This window comes from Betta splendens, chromosome 16 (genome assembly GCF_900634795.4).
Source record: "Betta splendens chromosome 16, fBetSpl5.4, whole genome shotgun sequence".
In the NCBI taxonomy this organism is placed as follows: domain Eukaryota; kingdom Metazoa; phylum Chordata; class Actinopteri; order Anabantiformes; family Osphronemidae; genus Betta; species Betta splendens.
The window spans coordinates 18,079,421-18,095,659 of NC_040896.2; the positions used below are offsets into that span (position 1 = coordinate 18,079,421).

General features: G+C 45.3%; 2 protein-coding genes across 3 annotated transcripts; both read right to left on the reverse strand.

The window, feature by feature from the left end:
- Positions 1 to 50: 50 nt before the first annotated feature.
- Positions 51 to 3,679, reverse strand: LOC114843650 (nuclear receptor coactivator 7). Of its 2 annotated transcripts, XM_029130440.3 has the most exons (7): positions 3,521 to 3,679; positions 2,786 to 2,981; positions 1,907 to 2,053; positions 1,676 to 1,828; positions 1,474 to 1,569; positions 1,284 to 1,357; positions 51 to 1,102 (listed from the first exon to the last, which is right to left on the reverse strand). In XM_029130440.3, exons 1-7 carry the CDS (start codon positions 3,544 to 3,546, stop codon positions 964 to 966), a joined length of 831 nt encoding a protein of 276 aa, XP_028986273.1. In that variant the 5' UTR covers positions 3,547 to 3,679; the 3' UTR covers positions 51 to 963. The 2 variants fall into 2 exon arrangements, with proteins under 2 accessions (XP_028986273.1, XP_028986274.1); XM_029130441.3 differs by lacking the exons at positions 2,786 to 2,981; positions 3,521 to 3,679 and adding an exon at positions 2,224 to 2,331 and having other exon boundaries at positions 52 to 1,102.
- Positions 3,680 to 6,278: 2,599 nt separating this feature from the next.
- Positions 6,279 to 12,436, reverse strand: cmtm8b (CKLF-like MARVEL transmembrane domain containing 8b). The gene is made up of 4 exons (XM_029129397.3): positions 11,080 to 12,436; positions 9,941 to 10,114; positions 9,677 to 9,796; positions 6,279 to 9,303 (listed from the first exon to the last, which is right to left on the reverse strand). The coding sequence occupies exons 1-4, from the start codon at positions 11,203 to 11,205 to the stop codon at positions 9,217 to 9,219; spliced, it is 507 nt and encodes a 168-aa protein (XP_028985230.1). The 5' UTR covers positions 11,206 to 12,436; the 3' UTR covers positions 6,279 to 9,216.
- Positions 12,437 to 16,239: the final 3,803 nt, after the last annotated feature.

Sequence of the window (16,239 nt, forward strand, 5' to 3'; positions counted from 1 at the left end):
TAATAACCATCAATATGCAGTTTTTACATTATATGTAAACACACACACACACACACACACACACAAAGTTGTGTTGTTTTAGGCTTTATTTGTAAAAAAGGAAACAGAGACAAAATTTAAATGTGTTTCCACAGAGAAAGGCAGCGCCAGCACTGCCAGCACACATAAAAAAAACCAAAAAAAAAAAAAAACCCAACAGTATAGAACAGCAGGTTTCCTGTTGTTCCCTGGAGCAGATGCAAAAGTACTTTCAAAAAGCAGAAATGAAAGTTAATGGCTGAGATTCATTGCCTCCATACATTGCCATCGTGGCAATGTATGGAGTGTTAGTGCAACACTCGGGTCTTTTCACAGCAGACCTAGACTAGGGGAAAAATTCACACATTCGATTCTATGTACTGTAGTCCATTCTGGACCGCTTGTGCTTCAGTGTTTTTCAAATAATTTAAACTTTAAAATGTAAAGCTTCTGATCTTTGTGTAAATAAAAATAAATACACGAAAGCAATCAATCAGTAAAAATACATTTAAAATTTTCAGTAGCTGTTAGACAGCATAAAAAAATAAATATAGTTTATATCTTTATAACACGCAGTCCTGATGTCATGAAGAGCTTAAAGCTTTAGAGGCCAGTAAATTACTGGCTTTTATTGCTGAACTACTTTTACGCAGCCAGTAGTAGTTTAGAGTAACCTGGATCACAGGATTGCATCTAGACCCTGTTTGTTAGCGACCACAGGAAAACCAGTGGGAGGACAATGTCCAGCCTGAGAACCACTGAGCCAGGCACTGTGCTGTGCGTGGGCTCATCTTAGCCAGGGGCACGGAGGATACAGTGGGAGCTGCTCCATCAGGATTTGCACGGCCGTGACCACACGGTCTCATTGGACTCCTGATGGTCCGCTGATGCCGGCAGGACTGTGGGACGTCCAGCGATTTTATCCCATCTTTCACACGTCTCTCTTCAATTCTGCACAGTCCACACTTCGAGGTCTTGCACGATGAAGTCTTCCTCGGTGGACAGAGGTGCATTGTGGAAGGTGGGGCAGGAGAAGCTCGCGCCATGGTACAAGTCAGCATCCAGCCACAGGGCGAAGCCGCCTCTACAGAGACAGGAAAGCAGCACTTTAGCGTCTCATACGAGCTATCAGCGCTAATGTATTACAAGTAGTTATAGCGTTTTACCGCCATCCTTTATGGTTATTGTTATTGCTTTATGACAGCGACAGGTGTCCTGTAACTGCTGCTTTTTTACTATGGCGACATCAAAAGTCACACACGTACCCTCCTCCGCCGATCTGCAGAGATTTCAGGTCGCCACTCACAAAGTATGAGTTCTCGCCACTCCACCTGTACACCTGAAAGAATGCCAAACGCAAGATATAAGTGACAATGCCAACAAACATTCAAGAGAATTTGTATTGTTGGATTTTGTCACACAGACTGAGAAAGGAAACGTCATTTCCCCTCTTACCTGGAAGTCAGGGTTGAAGCTGAACAGGAAGGTTTCTCCCGTACCGTAGCAGTAGTTACTGACTCTGAATGAATCAGAAGAAAATGCGCCAAACACCTGAAAACAAAAAAGGAAACGGTTTATTAAAAAGGCATGGACAGATATCATGTTAATAATTTTTCTGTACTGCAGAGTCTTTTGCAGCCCGCAAACACACACCTACCTTTTTGTGCATGTCTTTGATGATGAGCAGCACCGGACTGTCCAGATCTGCCATCTTCCTGTACAGCGTCCTCAGGCTGCTCCCGTGGATGGCCGTGCTGTACACCAGCTGCCACGAGTAGCCCTGAGTCCTCTGCGGCAGCTGGGTCGCCAGCTGTCACGCAAGGAGATGGCGATCAATGCGTGTGATCGAAAACCTTGTGATGTGCAGTCGGCGGAATGGCAAACCTACTCGCTGCAGGTGGAGCTCGTCCAGCAGCTGGCTGTCGCCGCTCAGCACCAGGGCCGCGTCTTCCTCCTGGTACTCGGGCTCCTCGGCCTCAGAGTCCTCGGAGCTGGACAGGCTCAGGCGCCGCTTGCAGTTCTTCACCGTGATGATCTGGAAGAGGCAACAGATGAGTCATAAAAAACACACACACACGCACGCATCCCTGCAACTGTACAAACAGCCTGCTGTGGTTGAATGAGCGTTCTACAGAAAGTGCACACACGAGTTCTGTGTTGTTGATCATAAAATTGCAATAATTCAGAGTCATGGTTTTACTGTACCTCCACATATGGCTCCACACAATCCCTAGCAATGTACAGCACTTTTATATTGTCAGGCAGCATGGTCTGTCTCTGTGAACCTCTTCAAGGGTTGTGGAGCAGACCCGCCATCATCCCTCCCTTTTATAATCTCTGCCCCCCCCCACTTTCTCTTAGTGCATAGCCATTGGTTAGACACACGAGTGGAGGACTCTCCTATTGGTGCGCGCGGCTGTGGAATAGTTTCTCACTAAACAGGAAAGCGCTAGAAACAGGATGTCCATACATGGAGAGTCTGGGATTTCCCGCTATCGCTGAGTAACAGTGGAAGGCAGGAGTTACTGTAACTTGAGGTCTTAATGCTTTCTGGTGAAATTAAAGAATGAGAGTGAGCTCTGTGTTTCACCAAATGTCTACAAGACACTGCATTCAGTTTTATTTCATTTAGTTTATTTCTGTTTCCGTATTCTTTCAGCTGTGATTTCTATTTTACCTCTATAAATGAAAATGCATCTTTATTATTGTCGTTGCATACAGTACATCTGCTATCAACCCCACAGCTCATAATGTGTGCAGTCCTCACCCCCCATTTTTCAGCACTGTTCTTCACTGGGCTGCTCAGGAGCTGGTTGAGCACAGCCACTCCGCCCTCCTTCACCACCAAGTAGTGCTTCTGCTGTTCCTCCCCCATGAGGTAGTGCGGCTGACCGTCCTCCTGGCTGCCTTTCCTGTACATCTCTGGAGACCACTGCACGAAGAATGTGTAGAGGTGGTCAACCCTGTGGAGGCAGAGCCACAAAGCGGATGTGAGGTTATAAACACCCGGCTGCAGCTGATCGAGTAGCGTAGTCAACCTGACCCAGTGTATCGCACATTAGGAGGTGGAATGTTGGATCTTGTATGGAATCCTTGCAAACAGGCCGTGACAAGAGGCTCGCGCACCATTCATTCTGCAGCTTGACGTGTTCGTCTTGGCTCCTGTTTTCATTTTCCCGGCAACCTTTCAGGCAGTTCCAAGACTGGAATTTACAGTACTTTGTATGGATATTTACATCCTGTGTTTCGTCCTCGCTCGCTCCCTGTGGGACACCAGCCACCTTTTTTTGCCCCCGTGTATCAATTTGCACCAAGCACTCATTTCCACCACTGAATGACAAACGCGCTTCGTCCGCACACATGCGCAGAGAAGCACAACCAACACAGTCAAAGATCCTTCAGAACGTTTTCGTCCTCTGCATTATGAAAAGTACACTTAGGAGTCTGCGTTCGAAGTTCTGTTACTGTAGAATTAAATGCAAATAATAATAATTTCACTTACTCTCCGACGCTGTAGGCGACTCCCATGGTTGAGTGAAGAGGAATGTCTGGATCACACGCGTCGCGCACCCAGGGGGACTACAGGCTCCGTGCTGAAGCAGCGTGTCCTCGCTTGAGTCTCTGCCATCGCCTGCATTTTATACCAGCAGATCAATTCTTGAGATAAGCTCCTTTGACCATTAACCCCCCTTTCTCCCTTAACAGCTTTACATGGTCTGCACGTATTCACACAATGATTTCACAATGGTGGTAGGAAGCCAAAATTGGTGGAACATTAACTTGACCTGCTCCGGGTCCGTGTCCTTGCGTTTGACTGCAGTTCACTGTGTCAAGGTAGTGACTTAGTGACTGAATGAGGCACTTTGATGGGAAGATAAAGGCCTCCGTGTCTGTGCTACATGCATTTATCTGTGCATGTTGTCTGCTTTATTTCTTTCTCGATTTCCATCACGTTAGTGGTAAAAATGTAAAGCATTCCTTAATAAGTAAGTGAATTTTCAGATACTTTCTGTGACTTTGACCACTTTTTGGGGAATTTACTGCTTTTTATTCCTCCAGTATATTTTTTTCATGCAGCTACTGGTTATTATAAGTATTTCCTTTCTCTTCTCAGGCCTACAGGATTGGTGCCAGCGTTCCATACTTCTTGTGAATGTGCACGGAGCACTTGCAGTCTGATATAGACTAGCCTCCGGGCTGTGTGGAACTGTGGAATTCCAGAAAGTGACGCAACATCTGGGAAGGTCCCAGTTCTCCTGTTACACCCTGCTGGATGCAGGAGCGCCACAAGCTCGCTGTTGGTTCTTATTTATAAAAAAGACATATACTATGGGACTGAATTAATCTGCCACTTTAAGCCTTTATCCAAACACTGTCCACTCTGTCAGGATTAGCAGGTTTGCACTAATTATCAAGATTTAATCAAAGTAAACGCTGATTGCAGGGTTGACTACTCATAAGTGATCAATATCCAATGCTAACCATTCAGACTGGATCAATTTCCAGTGTAGGCTGTTATCGCTCTGCACTGCAGCTGTTTGTTTCTTTTATCTGTGTATTGGGATTACTGAGTAAACACACATCAGTGGTTCTCTAGTCCAGATTATCCGATGTTGCTGAGCTGTTGAAGCAGTGCATGTGTTTTTTTGTAACAAAATGGGAGAAAGGTGCCTTTAATTTCAAATCAGATGACTAGAGGTACAACATCTGATCTTAGACAGACAGATCATGTCCAGTTTATTCACCAGGGGTTGTCACTGCTTGAACACAGGTGTGGTCGCGTCCAGGCGTCATGTCTGAAGCTACCACAGGGCTCCGGGCCTCCTGAGGGCTACTGACGTCTCCTTCTGATGCCGGGAAGGGATCAAACAGGAAATCAATTTGAGATAATGGCTGGTCTAACGCAGAGGCAGCAGTGGGTAAACACACAGGCATCTATGATACGCAAGCACCGCCGTGCGTGCTCGGCCGCTCGTGGCCGATGACTGATGCGGGCTTTTCACGCGTCTTCCCCGCACGTGTCCCGACCCAAGCCATTGTTGGGAGGTTGGTTCCTGGACGCGCATCCTGCCTGCTCGTCAGTTTCCCTGCTCCCGGAGGAGCCCCGTCAGCCGCTGCGCTGCAGGGTTTGCCTGGGGAACGCATTAACGTGTTCCTGCGTAACTGCGCAGCGCAACGGGGCCGCGCACCGCAGGCGCACGCGCGAGCGGGTTCGCCGCGACGTAGAATTTGTAATCCGAGTAATTAATAACTTCCAATAAAAACCAGAGTCTTGTGAAATCTATAGTAAATGTGTGCAAGACTCCGCGACTGCCGCTTGATTGATCGGCTCATCGACTGACTGCTCCCCGCGGGTCGGACAGCGGCTACGTGACCTCACCGGCGTTGCCCACACTTTGAACGCCCAAATCACATTTGCATAATCGATTTCAAGGGAATATCCCGCGTCTGCTCGTTCTTACGTCGCTGTGTTCACATGTAATTAACACCAACAAACGCGCTTATCGCCAGTCGCACTACGCACACCAATAGATGGACAGGGCGCTAGTTCATTTCCACAGCGAACACGCCCGCAGTGTTCATCGACACATTCCTACGGTTTGTCACTGACATCATTAATAATAAAAAATAGACACATTTTCATAAGAATTTTCAAATAAAATTGCTGAAACCAGGATAAATTCATCAAATTCAGTTATTAATATTCTTGCTTCTTTCTAAAAATTCCAAAACAATAAAGATCCAACTGTTGACCGTCCATTACTAGCGTCTGCTTAAAGAGAGGGGTTTTTTTTATATGTTTTTCCAACATGTGCCTCCACACTACACAGCCGCAATAATCTGTTTGTCTGTGCAAACATTTCAAAAATGGATTCAAACAGCACACTGGGCCTTTTTCATACTCTTTGTAATAAGGTTTTGGCATCTGCTGCTGCAGAGCTGTTTCTGAATTACCTCTCCTCCAATTCCCACAAATCCCCTCTGCACGGAGAAACAGTTACAAGGAAGCTTGGGGAAAAAAAGGCATGAGCTACACGGACTCTTCTGGGAACGGCACACAGCCGTGCACGCAGACACGCATGCACACAGACTGACATATTTGGTCTTATTTGCACTGCAAACATTAGATCTGCCAGATTTGTGCTCTGTACTCTGTACCCTGTGCCCTGTGCAAGCATACAGTATGTGGCCATCTGTATGTGGCCAGTTTTTCATAATTAAATGCAGATATTGTTTGATTTAAGAGTGTGTCGAAATGGTTATTTATTTATTTATTTATTTATTTATTTATTTATTTATTTAAGAAACATTCAGCATTCAAGTCAAAATGACAAACGTGTTTTCTACACAGGACCTTGCTTTCAGGCAAGTTGTGATCCCAGTTGTGAAAGCATGAAAAGTGACAGTTGAAATAAAGCAGGTATAAATTAAACAAAGGTTCAAAGGTTTCAGTGTGCTGTAGATTTGGTTTATTAAATATCTGTTCATTCGGCTGAAGCAGGTTCTAAAACCTGCTGCTTGCGTTTCCACGTGCTTCCCTGGTGTCATTCAGCATTAATTCAGCGCTCGTGGGTCACACATCAATGTCCAATTAGCTGAAGTTGGACTTTCAATCCTCGTTAGGAAGCAATTTAAAAAAGCAGGTTAACGCAGTTAAGCGTTTGTTCTGCATTTTGCAGCAGGCTGCGAAAGTAAATCTTGGAGCTCAGAGAACTGGTTTGGACTGGATGAAACACCTGTGTCATACAGCGAGAGTGGGTACGTGTGGAAATTACAGCTGCCATCAAACCGTTAGCGAAACACTACGTTTAATGGAGAGTGTAAACCCACATACAGTAACTATATATGGCATCACTGCTACGCATTGCTCTCCCTCCTCCTCTCTCCTCCAGCTGTAACCTTCCTGAGGGAAACTGCTTCGCTCACATTGGCTTCCCAGATACCTTTAACTACAAATGACGTAATGCAACAGATTTAAATCTGATGACAATGGAGCTTTGACTGAGCTCTGTGCATCAGGGTTAATGTGTGAAGTTACAGTGAGAGTAGCTTTCCATTGACCTATTTACTGTGAAGCCCAAATTCTTTGCAGGAGACAGTGGTTGAATCACAAGGTGGGTGTTATTTCCAACAAGGTCAACGTTTAAAAAGATCCTTCCATTGTAAGAAAAAACAAATATTATTTGTTAAAGTTTACAATATTACAACTATGTGACCCGATCCAATGAATCATGTCTTTGAATCCTACTATACCTTGATCTTTTCTGTGGATCCACCAGAAAGAGTCATTTCATGCAGGACTGCTGACTGTGGAAACTTGATTGTGTGACTTTGTCCATGACACACTTGACACACTTCGGTGGCACGTAGCTCATTTTCAGTAGCTTTGTATATTTGCAGAAGCATCTGATTAAAGGCCTTTGATAAGAGGCCAAAGCCATCCTGACTCCTAGCCACAGTCAGCGCTGCACTTTAGACCAGTATGGACTTTTCAAAGCACCAGTCAAGTCCAGTGTCACGGCCCTTTGCCTGTTCAGCTGTAGCTGTGTGGTGTTTTGTGGAGTGAACTGGAGTGACTGTGGTTAGAAGAAACTAGATCACACCATCCTACAGCAACCAGTTTTCATAAATGATAATTACTACTTTAACGAGTCTGACAGTGATCAGTTAAACAAACAGCAGAGCAAGCGCACGACGCCTATTAAAGCACGTAGAAAGCTCTTTTCCCTCTTAAAGCCCTGTCATCACTTTGTTTCTGTCACTGAGCCAGACGACCTTCGGTTCGCACTTGAACTTGCCCGGTTTATCTTTAATTTTGAGGACAAATGAACAACTTTGTCACCGGCGCTGTGGCACGGGGCCAAACGGCCAATACGACGGACAACGAAGAGATTAGCTGACGCAGTTTGTGCGCTGGAGACATAGTAACTGGCCCAGAACAGCTGAGGAAGTCGCCTTGTCTCTCATTACACGAGCATTCTGCTGAATGTTGTGTTGAGTGGTTTTAATGGCAGTAATGTCTTATGAAACGCTGCTCAGAATTAGGCAACGATTATGAGAAAGAGGACTTCTCTCTTTTGTAACTGAGGCTCACATTTAGACTTTCTAAACAGGTTCGGTAATGTGATTAGTGGAGCGGTTCTGGTGACCTGTAATTGTGCCAGTTACCAGAGCTGCTGCCAGGGTCAGGGAGGGTTAGTGGACGTGTAAATTAAATCCATAGCAAACAAAACAAATAGGTGCCAAATTAGGACGGATTTAAGATTACATCTTAAGAATTCTCTACATTAGGACTTTTAATAAAATAATAATGCAATTCCAGTGAAGTGAAAACTGTTGCGCCTGACTTTCTAGAGCTCAGGTGATGTTCAGAATCTCAAGCAGGACATCTGCTGGGGAGATGAGGTGGGACATAATTTAACAGTCACATTTCATCATAACTATGATCCACATTATGTATTTACTGAAATCAATAATCAATATGTCCTTTGCAGCAGGCTTTGGTTTTTTGAACTGCATGACACTGCGTTCGTGTGTCTCTGTCACCATTAAACGTCATGCACAGACTGGCTAGGTGCGGAGCCTGCTTCTCATCTGTTTGTCACTGACTAAGCTGTTGAGGGTACTTGATGCACGCACACCTGCACCCTGCAGGCATCCAGTCATCTTGAGACCACTTTCAGAGTCATGGCCTGTGGTTGGATCCTACTGTAACTTATTTTTTCTACTTGTGCAATTGAAGTCGGAGCAAATAAACATGCACACATGTATGGGAGTAGCGTGGTTCAAAGTTGTATAATGTTCAATTTGCAAAGCCCAAGGATAGATGTGTGTTAATGATCATTGTGCCACCATAAAAGCATTAATTTGACTGCACTCAATGATGGAAGAAATCGATGCAGATGAGGATGATGTTAGAGTTGTTTACATTTCCATGTCAGTTTGTCCTTAAACATACAGTATTTCCCATTCCATCTGAGGGTTAAACAGATATATACAATATATATATATCCAGAACCGTATTATAATTGGGTCATCGTGGAATGGAGATAACAGTCATATCACAATAAAATCATAAAATGAATCCTTTAAAAATATTTTCATTTGACCGAAGCCTTGTCTTGTCTGAAGTCCTAAATATCCATGTGTGAGACAGCAGGTTTGACCAATGGTGCCATGAAGCCAGATAGAACGAGCCTACTGTTCCTCTTCTGGGGTTTTCCAGGCAAGGTAGCTGAAGTAGCTGCTTCCTGCATAGCACAAAGTGGTCAGAAATGCAAAGAACTGGGACGAGGGAGAGATGGAGGAGAGAATGGAAGAAAACAAATTTTGAGGGAGATGAAAGCAGTCAAGGGGGGATAAAGGTCAGAGTTGATATCTTAAAGCCATGAGTTGGGTCACAGATTATCTGCTCCCTCGATCCTGTTCCCTCATGTGTCAACATAGCACAATACATGCTGTGCATGTGGATGGTCTGACGCCATCTGATGTGTGGTTATCACACACCCAAAATCAATTGTACAAAACTATCTTTGCAACTACTCTGTTCTTATTACACAATTACTGTGGTGAATTTTGAAAATGAATCTTTATTTAAATATTCAATTTCATAAATCTTCTGATAATTAAGTTTAAATTTATTGTTGAGAGCTCTTACTGCAGACGCTGCCCAGCAGTTGTAGTTATGTCGCCCCCTGGTGGCCTGGTTGACGGAGAGCGCGTCTGTTATTGCTGTTAGCAGGTAGAGAACTGTGGCACTGCAGTTCACACACAGTGACTAGAGAAGATGAGGAAATGAAGACAAGCAGTGAATAGACGATTAAAATGACAATAATCAAACCAAACATTCTTAGAAATTGCTCTCAAATATTTCTTTTTCTCAATCCTATGTATGGGTGCATCTTGTGTGCATCTGTGTTACCAGTTTGGTCCAGGGAACTTGTGGGATCCTGTGCTGGGCTCCAGTGAGGTAAATTACAAACAGACATATGGTCAGAACCCAGCAGAAGACGGCAACAAACATGACCCAGCAGAGAGCAGACAGGTGAAAGTAGTCTGTTCCCCCGATCAGAATCCAGACTAACATACCACACACCTGGAAGGAGAGGAGAGGAGAGGTTAATGTGAGCTCATAATTAAGTTACGCTGCATGAAATGTAAGGCGATCAAAGCTAAATGAACATTCAAATCAATTCAACAAAACAATCTGTGCTTCTTTTGTTTTCATTTGTTTCTACTATGTAGCTGCTTGAATGTTCCAAATGAATAGGTCCAACATCGTCTCCACCGAATCACAGTGGTGGTGATAAGCAGCCAAATATCTTCCCCACCCTTCCTGCTGCTTCATGGAACAGGAAGAAAACGGTTTTCGATGCGTAACATGACCTTGATTCATGCTTATTAAATATGTTCAATTTACTTCAGCATATTCGTTAAAAAATGTATTAGGCATCTGTTAAAATAATGTGAAATAAAGCTGAAAATTGCAGCTTAGAGTCATATTAACAAGTTTTGCCTGTATGGTTTCTAAAATAAAGCCACTGAGTCAATTGCAATCAGGTTACGTCAGCTGCAGCGTGCAGGCCAGCGTGGCAGCCAGCCAGGCTGTATTTAGAGGGAGGCTGCCCTGTCTCTTTCCTTCAGCTGATAGGAAACGGAAGACAGACAATGAGGCAGCGAGAGGAGGCAGCGTTGACCTGTTTGGTGTGTTTTCTGTGAACTTCCCATTTCTATTGAAAGGCACAATCTTGAGTTTTGACTTTTGTTCAACACAGTTCAAGAATGTGACGTTTGTCCATCTTGAATTATTGCTGTCATAAATTTCCCAAATTTTAGAAAGATACTATTAAAACTGTGCTAAAGGAACATAAACTGTCTGTAAATAAAGTTCTCTTAACATGTGACAATTAAATGAATGACAATTGAATGATGAATACAATTCCAGTAATTTAAAACAGTAACTTTCTGTTCAGTTTGAAAGAGATGGTCAAATCCTGACCTTCTAATGATGCTGCGGTTGAATCCTAAACGCTAAAGCTTCACACGGGTACTGACACTTACTATCTCAGCCAGGAGCAGTATTCCTTTGGCAGTCGTGGTGAAGTGCTGGTCGAAGGCCAAGGTGGAGGTGGAGACGCTGTACTCTGGGGGACTCCTGCGGGCCGACACCACCACGGTTCTCTCCATGGTGCACTGGAGCAGACATGCAGGCGCTGGGCACGTCCAGAGAGGCTGCTACCGGAGCAGAGGAAGTTGTTTTCCTGTGCCGGAACCCGACCAGGAAACCCTTCACTGAAATGACAAATGCAAATTGCACGTTAACGACAATTTTGTCCACTGGGGGTTTAGGACTTGTCCATTCAACTGATGCAGCTCATGCGCTGTCCTGAAAACCACTGAATTCAGAGCAGATGCTAGATAACGAGCGCAGCTCTGATAAAAAGCATGACATCACAGGGTAACGATGACAGCACGCGCGAAAGCGTGAGGGAGGAAGAATGTGTTGTTTTTGTAACGAGGAGGCAGATGTGGTGCAGGAGGAAGCATCTGTGACGACAAGAGCGGGGATTTAGAAAATGTTTAGTCTCTCTGTTGAACACAGCTTTTATACGTTCTCACAGATTATGAAAAAGTGATTCACTGGTTCAATCTAAGTGGCAGCATTAAGACCAGTGCTTGACCTGTGGAGCAGCAGGAGTTTGGTAGTTTCGTAGAGAAAGCTCCAGCTCAGCTGTATTTTCATGACGCGTGCTACAGTCGGCTCATTTGTCAGCACACACGGTGCAGTAGTGCACAGAAATTCACAAAGTCAAGGTCAAACATTAAAGTCAGTTATACGCAAGAAACCTCCATAGGTGGAGAAGACAAATTCAAAGTGTTAGTCTGGTCTGAGGAGCATCTGAGTGGAGGCAGTGAGCGGTTTTCACCACTGGGGGGCAGAAGTTCCACGTTGATGGAAAACAGACCTGCGAACAGCAGAGCACAAGGACAAAAGATACTGTACGAGGTGGAGGCCGGCAAGGTTAAGAAAAGTATACATGATCAATAAATACAGCCTTTATTTATTATCAAAGTAATGATGAAGAAGGACTCTGGCACATTGGCTCTGGCACCAAGCGTGACTGCGGGAAGCGGCTATAAATCCGGTCCGGTGAATAACTCATGCGGAGACGAAGCCAGCGAGGGTCTTGAGTGAAATCAAAAATCAGATTGAGTAAATGACTAACGCTGCGCTGGGTCCCAGCAGCTCTGCCTCAGCACAATCAAAGCAGACAAACAGGCCAATATCCCTCACATGGAGATGCTTTGTGGCGCCGGGCTGCTCCCCGCGTCCTGGGCCATGCATTATCTAACTAGATGTTTTACATGTTTTATGTTCTGCTACCTGATAGACTATTTCTGCCCTGCTGAGCACATTCTGCTCAGTGCAGCAATACGTCTACGGCAGCGATCTATATTCTGCATTGCTCTCCCTCTCTCGCCCCGTGTCTCTCTCTCTCTCTCTCTCTCTTGCTCTTTCCATTTACACATCTAGCCAATACAATAAAAACCAAATGGCCAACCAGGGTATTTCCATGTATTGGATTGGAAGCACATTCAGACTTTTCTTTGTGGCCAATAGATTTTCTATATGAGTTGTCTAACAGCTAATTATCAGAGCAGGAGCGGGGTCATTTCCCTTTTGTGGTATTAATTAAAATCAGAAACACAATCTCAGTGTCATTTACTAAAGCCTAATTATGTCTTGTTTGACGGAACGCGAACACCTTGTGAATGCTTCCGAATAGAAAACCCACGTTTTAACTGGTGCGTTTTAGCGACGGCGTCCTCAGAAGGGTCTCCGTACAGAAACCCGTGAATAATGGGAGCCTATTAGACTTTTCCTTCGGCCGTACACATGGGACGCCAGTGGAAACACAGTCCATTGGAGCTGCTCCAAAGTTATTGAAGCTCAGTCTCCAGCCATTTCCTCCTCCTCGTCCTCAGGTTCCTCCCACTGTCTCTTCAGCACTTGTGCTGTTCTTGGTCTCCACTGTGTTACGGCTGCAGGACTGAAGCAGTTTCAAACATTTGTCCGCCATACGTCATTCATTTCATTAGCAGCTGACGACGCGTGTGCATCACAGATCAGGAGGATGAGCCTGTGAATTGATAGGGACCCTTCTATTGCCTGGGAATCCTCTCATCATGAATGAACACGCAGGTATTAGTGTGTGGGACCGTTTGAGTGTGTACACTGGCCCTCGTCGTAATTAGCGGGAACAGAGCAGGCTTTTCTGCTCATCAGTGACCTTGGGTTTCCTGTAGCCTGTAGTTACACTCTCCCATGCAGCTGTCAATTAAATGTTGGTATCCTCTAATTTCCTAAAATACCTACGAATTGTATTGTCACGCAGGTGATTAGTGGTTATTTCACTGCAGTGCAGGCATGCACGCTCGCACTATTGGCTTCAATTTATTTCCAATAGTTATGATGAGGAACAAAAGGCGGCTGAGTGAAAAAGCTGCTTTCCTCAGATCAGCGTCACCTCCGTCGCCGGTGCCTCATTTGAATGGGAGCCTCAGTAAACACATGGCCGCTTGTCGCCCGCAACGCTCCAGTCAGCCACACAGCAGAGCAATCACGGAGCTCGGAGTGATTGGGCCGAGGAGCGCGGAAGTAAAATAAATAGAATTAGTTTTGCTCCGACTCCAGGGGGAATTATGCAATAGCCTAAAAAAGTGCCGAGTTGTACCTTTTGTTGCTGGGGTTGTACTTTCAGCGAGTACCTACTTTCCAGAGCGAGCGGAGTGTGGAGCGAGGCTTCACATCTCCGCAGGAAATGACAGAGCTTTTATTTAGTGTTTCTCCTCTACCCTCTGTTCCTATAAATGTCTTTTCCAATCTCACTATTGTCTTCGTGGCTCCACTATTTACTCTTCTATCCCTCTAATTCTCTCTCCTCTGTTCCGGCTGCCTCTTCGTGGCGCGCGTGTAGATTTTGCCGCTGTGACACGAAGCCTCATCATCATCGTGACACGCGCAGACGCCACGTACACGCTAGGATGTAAGCAACCTGAACTCCACCTGAACCTACACACACACACACACACACGCTAATAAACGCGTCCTAGCCCAGATGCTGCGCCGTAATTGGCCAGTGCGGCTTCCTGCTGTGGTGAAGATATTTTTAATGCACATACTTAAACGCTCGCACACGACTAATCCCTGCCTCTACAACATCTGCCACCTCCCCCAACACATGTGCCGCTCAAATGTGACCACGTAACTCGCACAATGTGCACGCTCCCCGCGCACAGCAGCTCCACGCGCGGCCCCTCCCTGTTCCAGCAGCAGCAGCCCTGACATCAGTTCTAAATAAAATGATGCGGTCGCGCGCTGCCTCGCCCTCTGGGACTGCAACCGCTGGTTTTTCTTCTTCACTGGTGTTGCCCTTGGACCGTTTCCTCGGCGGGGACTCGCTTCTGGATCGCTGTTCGGATCACGTGACACTTCAGCTTTCGGGTGTGACCTTTGAGTCCGCCTTAAATGATTGTAGTTATGTTTATTTGCCATTGGGCACCAACATCTGCCAGCTTCTTCTAGGATCCATTCAGTGTTTGCTTAACAGACATTTCAGTCTCCTCCAACATCAGCTTTATATCCAGCAGCATAATGAAGCCCACAGAGTGTTTATGAATGTGCTGCTGAAGTTCAGGCTTTGACAGTAATTATTCAATCACAAACAGAGATGTGATGCTAAAGTTGTTTGAGGCTGGAGTTCAGCTGGTTCTTGATCGTTTCTACTCAGAGTTTAACAGGGTGATGTTTTCATTCACACGCGTTTGTTCTGGTTTTGGTGATAGTGTCCAAAAAAAGTTTGTTATCGTACAGTAAGTCATTTCATTGACTTCGACAATGTGACCTGAAACGAAATCAAACAACTTGTGAGTAACTTGGGTAAGATTCTGTTTAGAAGTGAGTTGACAGTGTTATATCACATGTTGAGGGGCATCATTCTGCACAATGATTTGTTGCACGTGTAATAGAGCATGAACGAAGTGAGGATTCATGATGTTATTTTAACACCTGCCCTCAGCAGCAGGGTTGTGCAAAGCAAGAGGCGCAATGTGCAATGAAGAAAAGTGTGTTAATGGCAGAATTGGTTTTTACTGCAGCGTGTTTATGTCCAGCGGGCTGGGCTGTTTGTCCAGGCTGGGAGAGAGAGAGAGAGAGAGAGAGAGAGGCGCGATGCCTCAACGAGCATTTATTATCTACTAACCTTACTAGTTAAGAGAGACAGAGGGAGGGTGCGGGGAAGGGAGGGAAGAGGGGGCGAGAAAAAAGACAGGGAGAAAGATAGAGAGAGAATGTGTGTGAGAGAGAGAGAGAGAGAGAGAGAGAGAGAGGGAGAGAGAGAGAGAGAGCGCGATGGATGTATCAAACAGCAGCACCCTGCTGAGCAGGGAATGGAAAAGCTGCTGGCACCAACATGAATATTTCAGCAGATAGCTACAGCTCTCTGTACCCCACCCCCACCCCCACCCATCCCTCCTCTCTCCCAGTCTGTCACTCTCTCTGTGTCTCACCTTTTCCATCTCCCCCCCCCCCCTTAACCCCTCCGCCCCCCTCCCTCCCCAGCTTCTCCCCCTTCACTCTCTCGTGGAGTGGACAGTGATAATGATAGAGACGGAGAGACCCGCTTGGACCGAATTCTGGGAAGCTGAATCCGAAAATGGCTCCTGAATGTAAATCTGGGAAGGCGGCGGCGGAGTGTTGCCTCAACTTGGCTGCTTCCCCAGCCCCCCCCTGCCAGACACTTGTGATGGTTTGGCCCGGGGTAGTTAGACAATAAAAACACAACGAATAGAATAAAACAAATATCAGCAGGCAGGGAGTTTCTCAGGAGACCTAAATAGATTTTTAACAGTCTGCTTATTTTGCAATAATGAAACAACTGCTTTGCTTAAGTGCTGTTTATTTCTAACTGTATTATAATTTGTCAGTTTGGAGTATGTGCATATGTGCTTTGTGTTATAATGGAAACCACTGATTGATCCATACACATTCCTTGATTAGTAATAACCAACATTTCATTTCAGCTAAGATGCAGCATTTGAATGCACAACACACAATAAAGGTGAGCCGTTGCCTGGAGGAGCAGTCTGTGTGATCTGAACCTGTTTTGTTTCTCCCCCAAAAAAAAATAAAAAATAAAAATGAAGCGCTGTAAATTTGTC

Coding starts and splice junctions, on each gene's coding strand:
- cmtm8b (XM_029129397.3), bottom strand. CDS start 11,205: ATGGAGAGAACCGTGGTGGTGTCGGCCCGCAGGAGTCCCCCAGAGTAC. Junction 10,115..11,079: donor TACTGCTCCTGGCTGAGATA/GTAAGTGTCAGT, acceptor CTCTCCTTCCAG/GTGTGTGGTATGTTAGTCTG. Junction 9,797..9,940: donor AAGTTCCCTGGACCAAACTG/GTAACACAGATG, acceptor CATCTTCTCTAG/TCACTGTGTGTGAACTGCAG.
- LOC114843650 (XM_029130440.3), bottom strand. CDS start 3,546: ATGGGAGTCGCCTACAGCGTCGGAGA. Junction 1,829..1,906: donor ACGAGCTCCACCTGCAGCGA/GTAGGTTTGCCA, acceptor CTTGCGTGACAG/CTGGCGACCCAGCTGCCGCA. Junction 1,103..1,283: donor CTGCAGATCGGCGGAGGAGG/GTACGTGTGTGA, acceptor CTGTCTCTGTAG/AGGCGGCTTCGCCCTGTGGC.